The 23343-nt window shown below is 39.3% G+C and overlaps 1 protein-coding gene across 1 annotated transcript; it reads right to left on the bottom strand.

Annotated features, from left to right (window-relative positions):
- Positions 1–19752: 19752 nt before the first annotated feature.
- On the bottom strand, positions 19753–20361 carry LOC140176912 (uncharacterized). The gene has a single exon (XM_072208480.1). It carries the CDS (start codon positions 20359–20361, stop codon positions 19753–19755), a length of 609 nt encoding a protein of 202 aa, XP_072064581.1.
- Positions 20362–23343: the final 2982 nt, after the last annotated feature.

Here is a 23343-nt window from a genome sequence, read left to right as displayed (position 1 = left end):
AGAGCACCCATGCGTACGCGTGGCTGACGCGTGCACGTCGCTTGGGTATTTTTTTAATCCACGCGTTAGCGTGCATGACGCATACGCGTCGATGAGTTTTGTGGCCATCCACGCGTGCGCGTGGAGTGCGCGTACGCGTGGCCCTGTTTTCATCCCAAAGTTGATTTTTGAGTTTTAAAAGCCAAATTTCATACTTCTAAGCCTCCGATCTCACCATTTATGTCTTAAATCGTTATGATATGCCTAGCAATGGGAAAAGGAGCTAGGGGATGTGGTAACTTGCGAGTGAAGCAAGGGAAAAATGAATGATCAATGAAGATCAAGCATGATTATGTGAGATGCGGAGGATGGTGGTGGAAGTGCTTGTTATGCCATGTGGCGAAGGGCCGTAACTGTTAATGAATTGGCTGGTTATGGATTTAACCATGAGCCGGATGGCTAGATTATTGCCGTGTTACAGCAGAGCCATGATTATGGCTAAGTATAAATGCATATATGCTGTTGAATGAATTGTGAATGTTGCACTTCCACTGTTGGAGATGAGAGTTTCCCTGGAAGGAAGCAGTGGTTAGCCACCACGTGCTCCAGGTTGAGACTCGAAGCTCTTTTGACCCTATGTTGTAAGGGTGGCCGGGCACTGTGAAAGCCCGAATGAGCTCGCCCCCGTAAATATTCACCAGTGAAGGTGATGGATATAGATCATGATTATGATCAAGTTTATGATGAGTATAACTCGAGTTGGGGATGCACGACAGAGGGACAGTCCAATGGTTAGCTACCAGGACTTGTCGGGTTGGCTCTATAACCGACAGATGATATCATCAGCCACTAGGGACAGGCATTCATCATATGCATACTATATGAATTGTTTGAGAATGCCTATTTGATTGCATATTACTTGCTAATTGTCTAAATGCCTTATCTGTTCCTATTTGTATATCTCTTGTTTGATATAACTGTGTTTGCTACATTATACTCCTGCTGGTGGTTGGGAGGTCTGAAGGAATTGTAAAGGGAAGTATTAGTTAGACTGAAGGATCTTTAGTCAGATGCCCTTTATGGTTTAGCTTGTTTATAAGCTTTGATATTATCTGGAGGAAGTTCTAGGATTGCCTTCGGATTTCCTCTATTATTATGTATTATATATGTGGAAGCTGTTACCATGCTGGGGACCTCTGGTTCTCACCCATGCGGATTTGTGGTTTCCATATGGATGACGTGAGGTTTCCCGCTGAGGCATGCTGGAGACTTCTAGATTTGTGAATATCCTTTGTTCTCGGGACTATGATTTGGTTTATATGTTTTGCTTAGATACTTTTATCTCCATTAAATAATACAAACTGAGATGACTCCTCTTATGGGAGATTTTGGAGAATAGGTTTCTATATTTGTGTCCCTTTGGGTTTCCTTTGGGGTTTTCCTTATTTTATCATATGTATATATTGCTATGTTCGGACCGGTTATCTTCGCAGCCGGATTTTGAGTCTTGATATTCCTGTTTTTGACACTCCTTTGTATATATATAATCTCGCGTTGGTTATCCTTGTTCGTTACGTTATCGATCGGAGTGTTGCACTTTCGAGTTGCGATTTTTGTTTACCTCTTTTTCTACAAAGGCTCCTAGTTATAATCAATCATTCATACTACTATATGTACTAAATTTTTATTTTAGAGGTCGTAATACCTTGCCATCTCTGAATTATGACTTAAGCATAAGACTCTGTATGGTAGGGTGTTACATTATGGTATCAGAGCGGTTCGTTCCTGTAGAGCCTGAGGGATGGACTGACTATGCTTCTGTACATTCTCTCTGTGTGTGTTATGTGCTATTAGTATATCTGCTTGATATAATTGGCATAAACATTCATGAGCATGCATTTGGGACTTTGAAGCACTAGACTTCCGATATTGAGACTGATCAACTTAATATCGATTGTTTGGTGTGTATAGGAACCAGATGGCGCCTCGTGGATGCGTAGAGGTTGTGTGAGAGGTCGTACGAATGCTCATGCGCTAGAGAATAACCCTAATGACCCGGTGAACTTTATAACTGCATTGGAGAACATGGCTGCTGCTATGCAAGCCACTGTTGAGGCTCTTGGTCAACAGATGAACAACCATGGTAATGATGGAGGTGGAGTTCAGGGCCCGATGACACTGGCAAACTTTTTAAAAGTTAATCCACCTACGTTCAAGGGAACTGCTAGCCCGACTGAGGCTGATACATGGTTTCAGGCTATAGAGCGAGCACTACAAGCACAAGTGGTACCTGAAGGACAGCGTGTCGAGTTCACTACCTATATGCTCACCGGTGAAGCGTCGCATTGGTGGTAACGTAGCCGACGTTTTCTGCAGCAGGGTGATGACTATATCACCTGGAATGTCTTCCAAGAGGAGTTCTATAAGAAGTACTTTTCGACTTCTGCCAGGACCGCTAAGGAAGTTGAGTTACTACAGCTGAAGCAGGGTACCATGTCCGTATCAGAGTATACTGACAAGTTTGAAGAGTTGTTCAGGTTCTCTCGTATGTGCCAAGGGACTCCAGTGGAATATGAGGAATGGAAGTGTGTTAAGTATGAAGGAGGACTCCGGAGCAATATTTTCAGTTCAGTGGGACCAATGGATATTAGGACTTTCTCCAAGTTGGTAAACAAGTGTAGGGTTGCTGAAGAGTGTGTAAAAAGGGCAACCGCTGAGAAAGGGAGTCACAAAGGATCATTCCCACAGAACCAAGGGAAGAGCTTTGCACCTAGAGGTCTGCCTTTCAAGAGGGAAAGCTCTTTCAGGAGGCCCAACAACAACAACTCCCAAGGGAAGAAGTTTGGGAAGCAGCCTCAGAATGATCAAGCTTGTACTAGATGTGGGAATCACCATCCGGGAGCACCATGCAAGGCCGGATGGGGTTTATGCTACAATTGTGGAAAGGTGGGGCATAAAGCCGCAAGTTGTCTGGAGAAGCAGAAACAAGGTGCTGGGAAAGCACAACAGACTGGTCGGGTGTTCACCACTTCAGCTATAGGTGCTGAGGGATCTGAGACATTTATTCGAGGTAACTGTGAAATGGTTGGTCAAACTTTAAATGCTTTATTTAATTTCGGGAGCATCACATTCATTCATTGCATTTGAGAAAGCCCATGAGTTAGGATTGAAGATCGTAACCTTAGGTTATAACCTAAAAGTATATAATGCTACCCATGAAGCCATGGTAACTAGGCTAGTGATGCCAGGGTATTTTGGCCAGCTTCACTGACCTTTTCTTTACTGTTTTTAGGTAATTTCATGCATTTTCTTAGAAAATAAGTTAGTTTTGGGCAAATATTCACTCAGACCTTGATTCAAGCATACTTTGTGCATTTTACATTATTTCATGAGGATTTTACATGATTTTAATGACAAAATTGTATATTGCATTACCCATGACTTGGACTAGAACTTTGATGCACTCTATTGCTTGATTTCATGACCAAAGGAAGCAAGGAATGGGAGGTAACTTGCAAAGTTAAGGAGAAAAGTAATTGCCAAAAATACTCTCAAAAGCCATCAATGCCCACGTTAAAGAGTCACGTTAACTAAGTTAACGTCAACTCTAACGTGGAGAGGAGAAGTTGAGCCAACGTTAGTGACACTTAACATTGTCACTAACGTTGGCAATAGCTCACAAATGGCCATGTTAGAAGCCACGTTAACCTAGTTAACGTGGCTTCTAACGTTATAGGGGGAAGAGAAGCCAACGTTAGTGACACTCAACATTGTCACTAACGTTGGCCTAAGGTGCAAAGAGCCACGTTAACTCTCACGTTAACTTGGTTAATGTGGGAGCTAACATAAGAGAAGGAAAATTGTCGACAACGTTAGTGACACTCAACATTGTCACTAACGTTGGAGCAACCACACAACCCCCAAGGGCCACGTTAACTTCCACGTTAACGTGATTAACTTGGAAGCTAACGATGAGTAATGAAGAATGAGCCAACGTTAGTGACACTCAACATTGTCACTAACGTTGGGATGGCCAAGAATGCCCACGTTAGAAGCCACGTTACCCTAGTTAACGTGGACTCTAACGTGAGACCTAGGGGCACACTCGAACGTTAGTGACAATGTTGAGTGTCACTAATGTTCTCGAAGGTTGGCAAAGGCCACGTTAGAAGCCACGTTAACCTGGTTAACGTGAGCTTTAACGAAGCCAGAAGGGGCACACTTGAACGTTAGTGACAATGTTGAGTGTCACTAACGTTCTCGAAGGCTAACAAGGCAACGTTAAAAGCCACGTTAACCCAGTTAACGTGGGCTTTAACGTGAGGCAAAAGGGGTGCATGGCAACGTTAGTGACAATGTTAAGTGTCACTAACGTCTTCGAAATTGTATTTTCACTAAATATTAAACACCCCTAACGTCTTGAGCTAAAGTCTCTGCCCACTTCACACTTTCTCTCTGCAAGTAAGCCAAGCCCAAATGAAGAAAGGAACTGCTTCAAACTCAAAGATCCAAAGGTCCAAGACTTGAAGAACTAACTAGAAGCTGAGAAGAGTAGTATATATAGGAGTAGTTTTGAAATAGAGAAAGGGGCTTTTTGGGGAGAGCTGGGAGAGAACGACTCTCTGTATCTTTACTTTCTCTGCACTTCTAGTTTATGATGTATTCTCCATCTTTGATTTTGATTTCTAGAGCTATGAACAACTAAACCCCTTTCATTGGGTTAGGGAGCTCTGTTGTAATTTGATGGATCAATACTAATTTTCTTGTTCTTCTTCTTTCTTCTCTTTTGATTTTACTTGAAAGCTTTCAATCTTCATCCAATTGGATAGTGATCTTGGAAAAGAAGCTATTCAAACATGGATCTCTTCGGATTCTTGAAAGAGGAATGAAGAGATTAGCTAGAAATGCTTTCTCATGCTGGACCAAATTGAGTGTGGATGGGTATGTGGCTATAACCCTCTAAGCATTTGATTTGGGAAGTGCATGTGGTATAATCAGTGACCACACTTCATCTCTTCTCATGAGCAATTGACCAAGGAATTGGCTATTGATCAAGATTTGAGAGATTGAATTGCAAGAAATTGTGATTCAATCACTTAAGATTGCCAAGGAGATCAATGAGTGCATTGATTGAGGAAGAGATGAAAATGAAATTGATCCGGAGAATGCAACATCTCCTAAGCCCAATGAACTCCCCATTTCTGATCTTACCCATTCTCTTTATTTTCTGCAATTTACTTTTATGAGCAATTCCCCCATTCCCATTTACAATTCTGCTATTTACTTTCAGTCATTTACTTTCTTGCCATTTTAATTTCTGCAATTATCAACTCTATTCATGGATTCGCTCAACTAGAACACTCCTCTAATTAAAATTGCTTGATCAATCAATCCCTGTGGGATTCGACCTCACTCTATTGTGAGTTTTTACTTGACGACAAATTCGGTACACTTGCTGAATGGGAATTTGTTGAGAGACAAGTTTTACCCCAATTAGCTAGGATGACCGAAAGTTTCCTTTAGATTCAAGTAGCATGATTTTATTCATAATTTAGTCTGCTTATCGATGATCGGTCTTGATCTTATCTTGGGATTGGACTGGTTATCTAAGAACCGTGTCCTACTTGATTGTTCTACAAAGTCGGTGTACTTTATGCCGGAGGATACAGAAGGGCCGGTCGTGGTGAATAATTATTACTTGAATTCGATGATGGTGAACTATTCTGGAATCGAATGTCAGGATATCCTGTTGTTAACCGCGGGCGTTCGGGTGATGATCAAAGGTTGGAACAGATTCCGGTTGTGTGTGAGTTTCCAGAAGTGTTTCCCGATAATATTGATGAGTTTCCACCTAACCGAGAGGTTGAGTTTGCTATTGAGTTGGTGCCCGGGGCAGGACCAATCTCAAGTGCTCCTTATAGGATGTCACCGTTAGAGATGACTGAGTTGAAGTCTCAATTGGAGAATTTATTGGGTAAGAATTTTATACGACCGAGTGTCTCTCCGTGGGGTGCTCCAGTGTTACTGGTAAAGAAGAAAGATGGGAGTATGCGGCTCTGTGTGGATTACAGGCAGCTGAACAAGGTCACAATAAAGAATAAGTACCCATTGCCGAGAATGGATCAGTTACAAGGAGCTGGAGTTTTCTCCAAGATCGATTTGCGATCCGGTTATCACCAGATAAGGGTGAGGGGTGAGGATATCCCTAAGACCACTTTCAGGACTCGATATGGTCATTACGAGTACACTGTAATGTCTTTTGGGTTGACGAACGCTCCTATAGTGTTTATGGATTACATGAATAGAGTTTTCCGTCCGTTTTTGGATAAATTCGTTGTTGTCTTTATTGATGACATACTGATTTATTCCAAGACTGAAGAAGAGCATGCAGAACACTTAAGGACCGTGTTGCAGATTCTAAAGGAGAAGAAACTCTATGCGAAACTGTCTAAGTGTGAGTTCTGGAAGAGTGAGGTGAAGTTTTTGGGCCACGTGGTGAGTAAGATGGGAATAGCCATAGATCTAACTAAGGTGGAGGCTGTGATGGATTGGAAGTCTCCAACCACCGTAACAGAGATAAGGAGTTTTCTGGGCTTAGCTGGCTATTACCGAAGGTTTATTAAGGGCTTTTCACAGATAGCTTTGCCAATGACAAAGTTAACCCGCAAAGACACTTCATTTGTTTGGACTCCTGAGTGCGAGGAGAGCTTTCAGACATTGAAGAAAAAGTTGACCACTGCACCTGTGTTAGTGTTACCTGAGCCAAATGAGCCATTTGAGGTGTACTGTGATGCCTCATTGAAGGGTCTAGGGTGCGTGCTGATGCGGCATCATAATATGGTGGCATATGCCTCACGGCAGTTGAGACTGCATGAAGTTAACTATCCTACGCATGATTTAGAGCTTGCTGCGGTCGTGTTTGCGCTAAAGGTGTGGAGGCATTACCTCTATGGGGTTAAGTTCCAAGTTTTCTCTGATCATAAGAGCTTGAAGTACCTCTTTGATCAGAAAGAGCTTAATATGAGGCAGAGGAGGTGGATGGAATTATTGAAGGACTACGACTTTGAGTTGAATTACCATCCGGAAAAGGCGAATATAGTGGCGGATGCGTTAAGTCGGAAGTCGTTATATGTGGCTTGGATGATGCTCCAAGAGGAGAAGTTGCTTAAGGGATTCGAGAGTCTAAAATTGGTGCTCGAGAAGTATCCGGAACCTTGTGTTTGAGCCGATTAGAAATCTCAAGTGACTTTAAGTCCGAACTCCTAAAGGCTCATCAAAATGATGAAGCGTTATAGAAGGTATTACCGGCTATTGAGCATGGAAAACAGTGGAGAGTGTCGGAAGGAAAAGATGAGTTATGGAGATTCAAGGGTAGGATCATTGTGCCGGATGTTGGCACTTTGAGGCAGGATATCTTAAAGGAGGCACACAAAAGCGGCTTCTCCATTCACCCGGGAAGTACTAAGATGTACCATGATTTAAAGGTGATGTTTTGGTGGCCGGGTATGAAGAATGATGTGGCAGAATATGTTTCAAGGTGCTTAACTTGTCATAAGGTAAAGATTGAACATCAAAAACCTGCCGGGATGTTGCAACCTTTAGAGATTCCACAATGGAAGTGGGAAAGTATTGCAATGGACTTTGTGTCAGGATTGCCAAGGACTAGGGCTGGCTTTGATGCTATCTGGGTGATTGTGGACCAACTGACGAAGTCAGCTCACTTTTTACCCATTCGGATGACTTACACCCTTGAGGAGCTAGCACGGTTATACATAAAGGAGATTGTGAGACTTCATGGTGTTCCTACTACTATAATCTCTGATAGAGATCCTCGTTTCACGTCAAGGTTTTGGGGTGCATTTCAGAAAGCTTTTAGGACCCGATTAAGCTTGAGCACGGCGTACCATCCTCAAACAGATGGTCAATCCGAGAGGATGATGCAAACACTAGAGGATATGTTGAGAGCTTGTGTTTTGGACCAACCGGCGAGTTGGGATCGATATATGCCATTAGTAGAGTTTACATACAATAATAGTTACCATGCGAGCATCGGAATGGCTCGGTATGAGGCCTTGTATGGGAGGAAATGTCAATCTCCACTATGTTGGTATGAAGCCGGAGAGAAAGGCTTGTTGGGACCAGAAATGATAGCTGAGACCACTGAACAAGTCGAGAAAATCCGAGATAGGATGCTTACGGTGCAGAGTCGTCAAAAGAGTTACGCCGATCAGAGGCGGAAGCCCTTAGAATTTGAGGAAGGAGACCATGTTTTCCTTAAGGTTACTCCGACCACGGGAGTAGGTAGGGCGATTAAAGCAAAGAAGTTGAATCTTCGATACATTGGTACATTTCAAATCCTGGAGAGGGATGGACAGGTGGCGTATCGGATGGCTCTACCACCTCATCTTTCGAACCTGCGCGACGTGTTTCACGTGTTGCAGCTTCGGAAGTACACTCCTGATGCTAGCCATGTGTTAGAACCTAAGTCAGTTCAGTTAAGAGAAGATTTGACACTTCCAGTGGCTCCTGCCAGAATTGATGATACTAGTATCAAACGGTTGCGTGGAAAAGAGGTTTCATTAGTCAAAGTGGCATGGAGTCGAGGCGGTGTTGAGGAACACACTTGGGAACTTGAGTCGGAGATGCGAACGGATTATCCGCACTTATTCTCAGGTAATTGCATTTGAATTTTGTGGGCAAAATTCCCAATTAGGTGGGTAGAATTTAAGACCTGGTTAATTAACGGCTAACTAACCCATAAATGATAATTTATTCTAGAAAGCCCAAAATGTGATTTTTGTGGCTAAATGTGATAGAGGAGATTGAGACGAGAATTTCGGTACCAATTTTATAGAATTCGGGCCAAGATTGGGCCGAACGGGCCAAACCGGGCCAACCGGATCCAAAGTGGGCCCTTGGCCCAACATAACTAAACCAAAACCCTAGTTTTCAGCACTCTCTCTCCTCAAAACACTCAAACACGCTGAAGAGGGGGAAGAATGAGGGAAGAACACTCTCTCAAACTTCTATCTCTCACTTGATCTTCAAACCACCATAACTTTTGATCTAGAGCTCCGATTGCCGCACTGTTTGTGGCCACGCGTTCACCGCGCAGAGCTCTACAAAACCCATACAATTAATCTTGAGGTAAGCCATGTTTTGCTCTTTGAATTTCTAGCATTGATTTCGAGTTTCATGAGCAAAAATATTGAGATTTTGGGCTCTTTGATATTATAGGACCCAACTCTCTTGAAGGAGAAGGTTAATCTTGTCTCCTTGGACCTTGGGTGTGGTAAAATTCTCAACCCTAGTGTAATTTGTGGTTCTATGATGTTTGGGTTTTGAGATGTTGTGTATGGGTGTGATGATTGTGGCTTAGGTTATGTATATGTGAATATTGGAGCTTGATTGGTGATATTGAAAAGATTAAAAAGGGATTTGGTGGTGAAAAATCTATTCTTGGAGGTGTTGAGGCCTTGAGAGCTTGAGGAAAAGTGGTTTGGAAGTGCTCCGGTTGAGCTTGGGAAATCGGCTAAGGTATGGTCTCGGTTTCCCGTATCTAATATGTAATGTGGTAGGAAATACTTAGGCTAGAGGCCCTAACATAGGTATTGAATTGTTGATATTGTGGAATGGTTGAAATATATGATGTGGTCATATATGTGATGATGATTATTGATGCCTTGATGGTATGATGTATGAGAAATATGCATGTTGTGATATATGCTTGATGATTGGTTATGGATGAATTGTGGGTTGAACCATGATTGATGGTGAGTATGATATTGATTATGTACAATGATGGTTAATTGGAATTGGTGTTGTTGAAAATTGGCATGAGGAATATTATATGATATGTCAATGTGTTTGAGTTTGAGCTACTTGGGTGAAGTGGGTTAAAATGATGGGATAATGATTTTTTTATGAATTGTGGTAATGTGTCAATGTGTGAGCTGAGGAGGCTTGATGTTGAATTAGATATATTTTGATTGCTTTCAAAGAAAAGGGATAAAATTGGCATGTTTTGATTGATTTTGAAAAGAGTTGCAAATGGCTTGTTTTGAAAATAGCACTTTGTGGTTTTGTATGAAAAATATAGTTTTTGGGCATACTTTGACAGGACATAACTTGGACTACGGATCTCTATTTTGTGCCAAATCTGTTTAGAAATGAAATTGGATCCGGGATGTCCATGCCGTTTGAAGAACGGGTGAAAAATGATTTAAAATGAGAAAGTTATGTCCGTTGGAAGATTGGGGGTTGAATCTGTGAATTCTGCACCCAATGGGGGTTTAATACGCGTGGTGTGCGCGGGCGCGCCGATGTGCTGCACCCAATGCCCAGCCATTTTCCAAAGGGTTGTCCTGAACTGTGCCAGTTTTGTGCCTGGGGCACGAGAGCACTCACGCGTATGCGTGGTTGATGCGTGCGCGTCGGTTGGCTAATTTTCAATCCACGCGTTAGCGTGCATGACGCATACACGTCGATGAGTTTTATGGCCATCCATGTGTGCGCGTGGAGTGCGCGTACGCGTGGCCCTATTTTCATCCCAAAGTTGATTTTTGAGTTTTAAAAGTCAAATCTCATACTTCTAAGCCTCCGGTCTCACCATTTATGTCTTAAATCATTATGATATGCCTAACAATGGGAAAAGGAGCTAGGCGATATGGTAACTTGTGAGTGAAGCAAGGAAAAAATGAATGATCAATGAGGATCAAGCATGATTATGTGAGATGCGGAGGATGGTGGTGGAAGTGCTTGTTATGCCATGGGCCGAAGGGCCGTAACTATTAATGAATTGGCTGGTTATGGATTTAACCGTGAGCCGGATGGCTAGATTATTGCCGTGTTACGGCGGAGCCATGATTATGGCTAAGTATAAATGCATATATGCTGTTGAATGAATTGTGAATGTTGCACTTCCACTGTTGGAGATGAGAGTTTCACTGGAAGGAAGCAATGGCTAGCCACCACGTGCTCTAGGTTGAGACTCGAAGCTCTTTTGACCCTATGTCGTAAGGGTGGCCGGGCACTATGAAAGCCCTGGATGAGCTCGCCCCCGTAAATATTCACCAGTGAAGGTGATGGATATAGATCATGATTATGATCAAGTTTATGATGAGTATAACTCGAGTTGGGGATGCGTGACAGAGGGACAGTCCAATGGTTAGCTACCAGGACTTGTCGGGTTGGCTCTATAACCGACAGATGATATCATCAGCCACTAGGGACAGGCATTCATCATATGCATACTATACGAATTGTTTGAGATTGCCTATTTGACTGCATATTACTTGCTAATTGTCTAAATGCCTTATCTGTTCCTATTTGTATATCTCTTGTTTGATATAACTGTGTTTGCTACATTATACTCCTGCTGGTGGTTGGGAGGTCTGAAGGAATTGGAAAGGAAAGTATTAGTTAGACTGAAGGATCTTTAGTCAGATGCCCTTTATGGTTTAGTGGTGGACGAAATTGTGATCCTCAAAGTTGGTCTCTTTGTACTTGTATGAAATTTAAATATTGGCTCTATCAAGAATACCCCAAAGAGATCATGGTATGATGAATTGGGATCTTAATAATCCCTGGTAATGGCACCAACATTTTAGTGTTGTTGTTGGACCAAAAGAGTTACAGGCACTGTTAGAGAATCTCACAACTCCATTCAACTAACCAGCAAGTGCACTGGGTCGTCCAAGTAATACCTTACGTGAGTAAGGGTCGATCCCACGAAGATTGTTGGTATGAAGCAAGCTATGGTCACCTTGTAAATCTCAGTTAGGCAGATTAAATTGGTTTATGATAAGTTCGAAAATTAATAATAAACAGAAAATAAAATAGGATAGAAATACTTATGTGAATCAATAGTGGGAATTTCAGATAGGCGTATGGAGATGCTGTGCTCCTCGTGAATCTCTACTTTCTTATTACATTCATCCAATTTCTTCTTACTCCTTTCCATGGCAAGCTGTATGTAGGGCATCACCGTTGTCAATGGCTACATCCTATCCTCTCAGTGAAAATGGTCCTATGCTTTGTCACAGCACGACTAATCATCTGTCGGTTCTCAATCAGGTTGGAATAGAATCCCTTGATTCTTTTGTGTCTGTCACTAACGCCCAGCCTTCAGGAGTTTGAAGCTCGTCACAGTCATTCAATCCCGGAATCCTACTCAGAATACCACAGACAAGGTTAGACTTTCCGGATTCCCGGAATCCTACTCGGAATACCACAGACAAGGTTAGACTTTCCGGATTCCCATGACTGCCGCCATCTATCTAGCTTATACCACGAAGATTCTGTTAGGGAATCTAAGAGATATGCGCCCGGCCTAAGGTAGAACGGAAGTGGTTGTCAGTCATGCGCGTTCATAGGTGAGAATGATGATGAGTGTCACGGATCATCACATTCATCAAGTTAAAGTGCAACGAATATCTTAGAATAGGAATAAAAGAGAATTGAATAGAAAATAATAGTAATTGTATTGAAACTTGAGGTACAGCAGAGCTCCACACCCTTAATCTATGGTGTGTAGAAACTCCACCGTTGAAAATACATAAGTGAAAGGTTCAGGCATGGCCGAATGGCCAGCCTCCATGGCCTAAGGACTAGGCATCCAGAGATGTGGTCAAAGACGTCTAATACACTAGTAAAAAGTCTTATTTATACTAAACTAGCTACTAGGGTTTACAGAGGTAAGTAATTGATGCATAAATTCACTTCCGGGGCCCACTTAGTGTGTGTTTGGGCTGAGCTTGATCTATCCACGAGCTGAGGCTTCCTTTGGAGTTGAACGCCGAGTTATAGCATGTTTCTGGCGTTCAACTCCGGGTTGTGACGTGTTTCTGGCGTTTGACTCCAGACAGCAACATGTACTTGGTGTTGAGCGCCACTTTACGTCGTCAATTCCCGAATGAAGTATGGACTATTATATGTTGCTGGAAATCTCTGGATGTCTACTTTTCAACGCCATTAAGAGCGCGCCATTTGGAGGTCAAATTCCAATAGCATCAGTAGTCCTTTGTCAGCCCCCTATCAGAGTTTTGCTCAAGTCCCTCAATTTCAGCCAGAAATTACCTGAAATCACAGAAAAACACACAAACTCATAGTAAAGTCCAGAAATGTGAATTTAGCATAAAAACTAATGAAAACATCCCTAAAAGTAGCTTGAACTTACTAAAAACTACCTAAAAACAATGCCAAAAAGCGTATAAATTATCCGGTCATCACAACACCAAACTTAAATTGTTGCTTGTCCCCAAGCAACTGAAAATCAAATAGGATAAAAAGAAGTGAATATACTATAAATTCCAGAATATCAATGAATATTAATTATAATTAGATGAGTGGGACTTGTAGCTTTTTGCTTCTGAACAGTTTTGGCATCTCACTTTTTCCTTTGAAATTCAGAATGATTGGCTTCTATAGGAACTTAGAATTTTAGATAGTGTTATTGATTCTCCTAGTTAGGTATGTTGATTCTTGAACACAGCTACTTTTATGAGTCTTGGCCGTGGCCCTAAGCACTTTGTTTTCCAGTATTACCACCGGATACATAAATGCCACAGACACATGACTGGGTGAACCTTTTCAGATTGTGACTTAGCTTTGCTAGAGTCCCCAGTTAGAGGTGTCCAGAGCTCTTAAGCACACTCTTTTTGCTTTGGATCACGACTTTAACCACTCAGTCTCAAGCTTTTCACTTGGACCTTCATGACACAAGCACATGGTTAGGGACAGCTTGATTTAGCCGCTTAGGCCTGGATTTTATTTCCTTGGGCCCTCCTATCCATTGATGCTCAAAGCCTTGGATCCTTTTTACCCTTGCCTTTTGGTTTTAAGGGCTATTGGCTTTTTCTGCTTGCTTTTTATTTTTCTTTCTATTATTTTTTTTCGCTAGTTTTTTTTTTCGCAAGCCTTTGCTTTTTCACTGCTTTTTCTTGCTTCAAGAATCAATTTTATGATTTTTCAGATCATTAATAACATTTCTCTTTGTTCATCATTCTTTCAAGAGCCAACAATTTTAACATTCATAAACAACAAGATAAAAAATATGCACTGTTTAAGCATTCATTCAGAAAACAAAAAGTATTGTCACCACATCAATATAATTAAATTAAATTCAAGGACAATTTTTGAAATTTATGTACTTCTTGTTCTTTTGAATTAAAAACATTTTTTTTATTTAAGATAGGTGAAGGATTTATAGAAATTATTCATAGCTTTAAGACATAGTTACTACATACTAATGATCATGAAGTAGAGACACAAAATATAGATAGACATGAAGGATAAAAACCGAAAAAGCAGAGAAATAAGAACAAGGAATGAGTCCGCCTTAGTGAGGGTGGCACCCTCTTGAAGAACCAATGGGGCTTTTTGAGCTCCTTTATGTCTCTTCCTTGCTTCTGTTGCATGATCCCTAGTGATTTTGGTGTTCCTACCGTTAATTGCTTCCAATAATTATGTGGAGGAACATGTATCCCCTGAGGTATCTCAGGGATTTCTTGATGAGGGAATTTCTCATGCTCTCTTGATATGCAGTCAAATGCTCTTCTACTGAGTTATGGACCCTTGAGATGAATATCTCCATCTCCCATGACTTGGAGGTGGAAGCTTTTTGTCTTCCCTTTTCTCTTTTTTTTCTTTTTTTTTTGAGGTTTCTCTGAATTGTTGATTTTTAGTTTCTCTTGACTTCCTCTTCAGAGTCTTTTCAGGTTCATGATCAGCTTCAACAAGAGTGCCTTTTTCCTCGTTCCTGCTCATATGAAAGAGAAGAGGAAAAGAAAAGGAAGAGGAATCCTCTATGTCACAGTAAGGAGGATCCTTATTATTAGTAGAAGAAGAAAGGGGATAATGGAAGGAGAGGGATGAATAGTCTGTATAAAGAGTAAGGATAGGGGAGGTGATAAGAGATGAAGAGAAGTGTTAGTAAATAAATAAATAAATAGAAGAAGATGAGAGAGGGATTTTCGAAAATATTTTTGAAAAGGAGTTAGCAATTTCGAAAATTAAAGATGAATTAAAATTAAAATTAAAATTTGAAACAATTAGTTAATTAAAAAGAATTTTTAAAAAAGAGGGAGGTATTTTCGAAAATTAGAGAGGAAAAAGTAGTTAGGTGGTTTTGAAAAAGATAAGAAACAAACAAAAAGTTAATTAGTTAATTGAAAAAGATATTAAAATCAAATTTGAAATGATAAGAAGATAAGAAGTTAGATAAGATATTTTAAAATCAAATTTTGAAAAAGATAAGATTTTGAAAAAGATATGATATAAAAGATACGATAAAAAGATATGATAAAAAGATATGATTTTTGAAAAGATAAGATTAAAAAGATATTTTTTGAAAAGATATGATTTTAAAAGATATGGTTTTAAAAAGATATGATTGAAATTAGTTTTGAAAAAGATTTAATTTTTAAAATTAAAATTAATTACTTAACTAACAAGAAACTAAAAGATAAGATTCTAGAATTTTAAAGATTGAACCTTTCTTAACAAGAAAGTAACAAACTTCAAATTTTTGAATCAATCACATAAATTGTTAGCTAATTTTCGAAAATATGATGTAAAAGATAAGAAAAAGATTTTGAAAATAATTTGAAAAAGATTTTTGAAATTTTCGAAAAAAAGGAAAAAATGGAAAAGATATGATTTTTGAAAAAGATTTTGAAAAGATAAGATTTTTAAAATTGAAAATTTGACTTGACTTGTAAGAAACAACTAATTTTTAAAAATTTTTGACCAAGACAACCCAAAATTTCGAAAATTTGGAGGGAAATAAGGAAAAGATATTTTTTGATCTTTTTGAATTTTTAATGATGAGAGAGAAAAACAACAAAAATGACTCACAACATGAAAATTATGAATCAAAACTCATGATGCATGCAAGAACACTATGAATGTCAAGATGAACACCAAGAACACTTTGAAGATCATGATGAACATCAAGAACATAATTTTGAAAAATTTTTGATGCAAAGAAAACATGCAAGACACCAAACTTAAAAATTGACTCAAGACTCAAACAAGAAACACAAAATATTTTTGGTTTTTTTATGATTTTATGATTTTTATGTATTTTATTATTTTTTTTCGAAAATATACTTTAGAAAAACAAAAATAATAATAAACAAATATTTTTGAAAGATTTTTGAAAACTTTTTGAAAAGAAAATTACCTAATCTGAGCAACAAGATGAACCGTTAGTTGTCCATACTCGAACAATCCCCGGCAACGGCACCAAAAACTTGGTGGACAAAATTGTGATCCTCAAAGTTGGTCTCTTTGTACTTGTATGAAATTTAAATATTGGCTCTATCAAGAATACCCCAAAGAGATCATGGTATGATGAATTGGGATCTTAATAATCCCTGGTAATGGCACCAACAGCTTAGTGTTGTTGTTGGACCAAAAGAGTTACAGGCACTGTTAGAGAATCTCACAACTCCATTCAACTAACCAGCAAGTGCACTGGGTCGTCCAAGTAATACCTTACGTGAGTAAGGGTCGATCCCACGGAGATTGTTGGTATGAAGCAAGCTATGGTCACCTTGTAAATCTCAGTTAGGCAGATTAAATTGGTTTATGATAAGTTCAAAAATTAATAATAAACAGAAAATAAAATAGGATAGAAATACTTATGTGAATCAATAGTGAGAATTTCAGATAGGCGTATGGAGATGCTGTGCTCCTCTTAAATCTCTACTTTCTTATTACATTCATCCAATTTCTTCTTACTCCTTTCCATGGCAAGCTGTATGTAGGGCATCACCGTTGTCAATGGCTACATCCCATCCTCTCAGTGAAAATGGTCCTATGCTCTGTCACAGCACGGCTAATCATCTGTCGGTTCTCAATCAGGTTGGAATAGAATCCCTTGATTCTTTTGCGTCTGTCACTAACGCCGTTTGAAGCTCGTCACAGTCATTCAATCCCGGAATCCTACTCAGAATACCACATACAAGGTTAAACTTTCCAGATTCCCGGAATCCTACTCGGAATACCACAGACAAGGTTAGACTTTCCGGATTCCCATGAATGCCGCCATCTATCTAGCTTATACCACGAAGATTCTGTTGGGGAATCTAAGAGATATGCGCCCGGCCTAAGGTAGAACAGAAGTGGTTGTCAGTCACGCGCGTTCATAGGTGAGAATGATGATGAGTATCACGGATCATCACATTCATCAAGTTGAAGTGCAACGAATATCTTAGAATAGGAATAAAAGAGAATTGAATAGAAAATAATAGTAATTGTATTGAAACTTGAGGTACATCAGAGCTCCACACCCTTAATCTATGGTGTGTAGAAACTCCACCGTTGAAAATACATAAGTGAAAGGTTCAGGCATGGCCGAATGGCCAGCCCCCATGGTCTAAGGACTAGGCGTCCAGAGATGTGGTCAAAGACGTCTAATACACTAGTAAAAAGTCTTATTTATACTAAACTAGCTACTAGGGTTTACAGAGGTAAGTAATTGATGCATAAATTCACTTTCGGGGCCCACTTGGTGTGTGTTTGGGCTGAGCTTGATCTATCCACGAGCTGATGCTTCCTTTGGAGTTGAACGCTGAGTTATAGCGTGTTTCTGGCGTTCAACTCCGGGTTGTGACGTGTTTCTGGCGTTTGACTCCAGACAGCAGCATGTACTTGGCGTTGAGCGCCACTTTACGTCGTCAATTCCCGAATAAAGTATGGACTATTATCTGTTGCTGGAAAGCTCTGGATGTCTACTTTCCAAAGCCGTTGAGAGCGCGCCCTATGGAGTTCTGTAGCTCCAAAAAATTCATTTTGAGTGAAGGGAGGTCAGATTCCAACATCATCAGCAGTCCTTTGTCAGCCCCCTATCAGAGTTTTGCTCAAGTCCCTCAATTTTAGCCATAAATTACCTGAAATCACAGAAAAACACACAAACTCATAGTAAAGTCCAGAAATGTGAATTTAGCATGAAAACTAATGAAAACATCCCTAAAAGTAGCTTGAACTTACTAAAAACTACCTAAAAACAATGCTAAAAAGCGTATAAATTATCCGCTCATCATTTAGCTTGTTTATAAGCTTTGATATTATCTGGAGGAAGTTCTAGGATTGCCTTCAGATTTCCTCTATTATTATGTATTATATATGTGGAAGCTGTTACCATGCTGGGGACCTCTGGTTCTCACCCATGTGGATTTTGTGGTTTTCAGATGCAGGACGTGAGGTTTCCCGCTGAGGCATGCTGGAGACTTCTAGATTTGCGAAGATCTTTTGTTCTCGGGACTATGATTTGGTTTATATGTTTTGCTTAGATATTTTTATCTCCATTAAATAATACAAACTGAAATGACTCCTCTTATGAGAGATTTTGGAGAATAGGTTTCTATATTTGTGTCCCTTTGTGTTTCCTTTGGGGTTTTCCTTATTTTATCATATGTATATATTGCTATGCTCGGACCGGTTATCTTTGTAGCCAGATTTTGAGTCTTGATATTCCTATTTTTGACACTCCATTGTATATATATATAATCTCGCGTTGGTTATCCTTGTTCGTTACGTTATCGATCGGAGTGTTGCGCTTTCAAGTTGCGATTTTTGTTTACCCTTTTTCTACAAAGGCTCCTAGTTATAATCAATCATTCATACTACTATATGTACTAAATTTTAATTTTAGAGGTCGTAATACCTTGCCATCTCTGAATTATGACTTAAGCATAAGACTCTGTATGGTAGGGTGTTACAATGCACGTCGAGGGACAGTCTAAGGACAATTCAGACTTGTCGGGTTGGCTGGATAACCGATAGATGAGCCTCATCAGCCATAGGACAGGCATGCATCATATGCATATTACTTGAATTACTTGCTTGTGCTTTAATTGGGTGTGCCTATATGTACTTGCCATGCTAAATGTGTATTTGTTACCTTTAGTAATTGTAACCTTCTTGTGTTTGCCTTTATTTGTCAATTTTTCTGTGAAAATGCATGATGGAGCTGGAGGTATGTAGGAATGGCAGTATGGGACTTAGATTTAAGGTTAAGTTAAGTTAGGTTTAAATGTTTTTAGAAAACCACCTTTTATGGCTTCTGTTTAATACTTTAAGGTCTATAATCTGAGTGTCGGCGTTCTAGGATTGCCTCTGGCATTCCCAGGACCTTATATATTATGTGTGTGGCACCTTTACCATACTGAGAACCTCTGGTTCTCATTCCATAATATGATGTTATTTTTCAGATGTAGGTTGAAAGGCATCTCGTTAGGCGTCTGGACCCTTGAAGCGAAGTGGTTACTGGGCTATTTTGTTTTACAGTGATGTATATATATGCAATTAGCTTTCTCTTCGCATAATTTGTTCTTTTTGATCCTCTTAGAGGTTTATGGAGAGGCAGGATTGTGTATATGTACTTTTTGATTTTGAGATATGTATGTATATATATATATATATATATATATATATATATATATATATATATATATATATATATGTAAATATTCTCTGGCCAGTCTTGACTTCGCAGGTTGAGTCAAGAGCTTGTTATTTTGTTTCTTTGGCACTCTATTCCTACTTCTGTTATCTTATGTTTAAAAATTATGATTTTCTTAGCACGTAAGTTAACTCGTATCTTGAGCGTTGCATTTTAATTTCACGATTTTTATTTCCTCTATTCTTCAAGGCTTCTAGCATATTATAATTCTTCTGCTATTATATGTACTCATTTTATTTTAGAGGTCATAATACCACATCACCTCTGTATTACGACTTAAGCGTAAAACTTTGGGTGGTAGGGTGTTACAACGCAAACCGCATGATAGCCCACTTCCACTGAGGAATCTCAAGAGGCTGTATCGTTCCTGACGGTTTCTGATGCTCTATCTTTGCCTTCTGACATGTCAAACACTTGGATGCCACTGTAACTACATCACCTTTCATCCCAGGCCACGACAACATATTCTTTAAGTTACAATACATCTTCATGCTTCTGGGATGAATAGAAAATCCACTGTAGTGAGCCCTCGACAACAAGTATTGTCTCAAACTTCTGATATCCTGTGTGCAAACTCTCCCCTTATCTCTCCTCAATCTTTCACCCTCCTTAGCGAATTCTTCACGCCTCCTATCACCAACTGGTTGCAACAATTTCTGAAGCTTTAGCTCATCTTGCTGAGCCCTCTGAATCTCCGTCTTAATCGTGCTTGAAATCTGCAACTGGTTCAAACAAGTTCTTCCGGCAACTTCACCAATGTCCAGCTTAAAATCTACAAACTTATCCACTAGCTCCTCTTCCTTGATTCTCATCGAAGCAATTGTTAAAGACGTCCGACTCAATGCTTCTGATACCACATTAACCTTCCCAGTGTGATAACTCAGTTCAAAATCGTAGTTCTTAAGCAACTTCATCCAACTTCTCTAGCGTGTACTAAGTTCTTTCTGATCAGAAAAGATGCTAAACCTCACTCCGTACAAGTGGGGCCTCCAAATCTTCAGTGCAAACACAATCGCCGCTAATTCTAGATCATGAGTTGAATAGTTCACCTCATGCGGTCCCAGCTGATGTAACATCCTAACTATCAAAATGTCACGCTTCCGGCTACGCCACTCTGATAGCTCGAGTATTACGATGACTCTTCTAATATTTAATACTAAAATATGAACCTGTTTAAAACTTAAAACCGCATAACCTTTCAAGATTAACCTGTAGGGGAGTGAGAACGTCGTCCTCGCTTGTTCTCACTATAAGGTTACATAAATTGCTGTAACAAGATACATAAAATAAAACTATTTTTAGGATACAGTGATCATTGTTCGTCTTAAGTCTTTCTAAAAACCTTGAGAACACATTTGAAATCCAGAAAATCCCTCTCTGAAGACTTGATAAATTTATCGAATATTTTAGAATAAAACCTTTTTCCTTTCTTGTAAAAATATGAAAAAAGTTTTTCCTAAACAGTATGAATGACCAACATGTCCCAAATATAGGTTCAATTAAGTTTATGCTGTAAGAGTTTGATTTTTCATACTTTTCTAGACCACAACCATGAAAGTAGTTACCTATGCGGTATAAATTACCATCCCGTTACAAGCATAGGTTCATTAAGTCTATGCTGAACCGGTCAGATACTTTATACAAAACTAGAACTCAATATACCAATCACGGCCTCAAGCCCATCCAATCCAACATGGCCCCCGGCCCAAACAACTCAATCATCAACCAATTCATCACAAACCAACCAATCAAACACAATCACAAATAATGTAGTTCAAACACAATCAATAGCAATTACAACAATTATAGTAGTTAGGAATTAATATAAGTATTCACATAGGCAAACCAATTACAATATGCACACCCAAACAATGTCACATAAATGCAAATGATGAATGTCTGCCCTATTAGCTATGATATCACATTGTCGGTTCAACTGCCAACCCGACACACATCCATGGAGATGTTGCCCTTCAGAATCATGGTGTGGGAACCCCCGAGATATAGTGCTCGAATCACTATCCAGGGTTTTGCGCCTGTACGCTCTGATGATCCGAAGGGATGCGAGCAGGATCTATTGCCACCGACCTCACATCTAAGCGCAAGCGGGACGAGCCTCCATCCTTACACCGTCGCCGCTACCTCAACAGGCGGGATCCAACCTTTGCCCCTGCCGGGCGCATAGCATCTCATAGTCTCAATATAAAATAGTAGACAAGTGGTTTTTCAGAAAAACATTTTTCAACACATCAATCCGGCTCATTATCTTATTTCAAAATCATTCTTAGCCCATTTACTTTAAATAACAACCGTATTCAATTTACATCTTGCCAAGAATTACTTTTCAAAATAGAGCCACTTTCCATGTCTTTCCAACACTTCCAAACAATCACAAAACCATGCCAAGTTCAAAAATCTATTTGAAAGACTCAAAATCATTCATTTCTAAATCAAGATTTGGTCGTAAAATTCCTCAGCAGAGTCTCAAGACTTCAGGGGAGAATAACCTAACTCATTTCTTAAATTCCTTAAAAACCTCTGAAACTTTAACTTCTTAATTTGAATAAATAGAATAGAGCTTAAACCAAAACCAAATCGTGTTTCCAATTATTACTAACCAATTTCAAAACCAACCAACTTAAGCCAAAACCAAATCATTTTAAAACCAAAAACCAATTTTAGTTTCATTCTTAAATTTGTTACCAAATGCTCGGAAAATGTTTCCATTTTAATAAATCAAAGTTTCAGAAAAATACTTCAAGCTCTTCCTAAAATGTCGTAAAGTGAATAGATTAATTGAAAACTAGGTTTATTTTAAATCCATTAAAACCCCTACAAAATCCGTTTACTTAAATCAAATTCGAAAACATAAAAAGTCTCATATTTAAATTGATTTTTAAGACATAATTCCTTTCTTAATAATTACATCCAAAAAATATAAAAATTTTCTTAATAAGGCAAGTTCAAACATAATTTATTTATCAAACATTTAATTCAAGGCATAATTCATTACTTTCATAATAACGTTCCAATCAAAATATCATATTTTATAAAAATTTCGACAGTATCTCCCCTAAAACTTGGACTTTGCCACCCTTTTCGGGTGCCAACAAAACCAATCATCAACCTTTCTCAGTAGGTTCAAAACCCAATTCAGTTTCCAATAAACATAACTCAGATTTTTAGACTATCAAAATCATTTCAAATCAACAATTCTAAAGGTCTCCAATTTATCAAAATCAGACGTTATTTCACTCAAGTACACAACCATATTCATCCAAGATATAATCAGACAATTCATAAGACTCACATAATCACCAGAAATACATTTCGCTCAGCATATCTATTTACAACAATTTCCAATTTAAAATAGATTAGTTTATACAAAAAGCCCCTACCTCGATACATTGAAATCACAACCCAAACTCGTTAACCAACTCCTTTCGTCTCGACCCAAAATCACCGGTAATCAAAATCTTAGCTCTGATCGCTCTCTCAGAAGCAGAAACAGCCCCAACGTCACAAGCAAACCGGATTCTAACTCCTAAAACCATTAACATTGCAATTAATTTATTACAAAGAACATAACACTAATGCAGGGCTTTCGAAAATCGAAATACTCATTGAACTGGCAAAACGAAGCAGCCGTGAACTCCGAGCACATCACGCAAGCATTGATACACAACCCTACGACTGATAACGCCACAACACCTTAGCCTAAATTATCAGAACAATAATCTAAAGGGCTTTTAAATCGAAAACGCTTACCAAAATGAGAAGGAACAACTGAATTGAAATAGCGGCGGTCTCCGAGCAAGTTCGGTGGCAACCCGGTAGTCAACCTCAAGCAGTAGCGGTGACCTGAACCACATGTAGCGATGATGAAGTTCCCGGAA

The sequence above is a fragment of the Arachis hypogaea genome, chromosome 2 (genome assembly GCF_003086295.3).
Source record: "Arachis hypogaea cultivar Tifrunner chromosome 2, arahy.Tifrunner.gnm2.J5K5, whole genome shotgun sequence".
In the NCBI taxonomy this organism is placed as follows: Eukaryota; Viridiplantae; Streptophyta; class Magnoliopsida; order Fabales; family Fabaceae; genus Arachis; species Arachis hypogaea.
Note: the sequence above shows the minus strand (reverse complement) of the source record. Positions and strands in the feature narration are given on the sequence as shown.

Coding starts and splice junctions, on each gene's coding strand:
- LOC140176912 (XM_072208480.1), bottom strand. CDS start 20,361: ATGAAGTTGCTTAAGAACTACGATTTTGAACTGAGTTATCACACTGGG.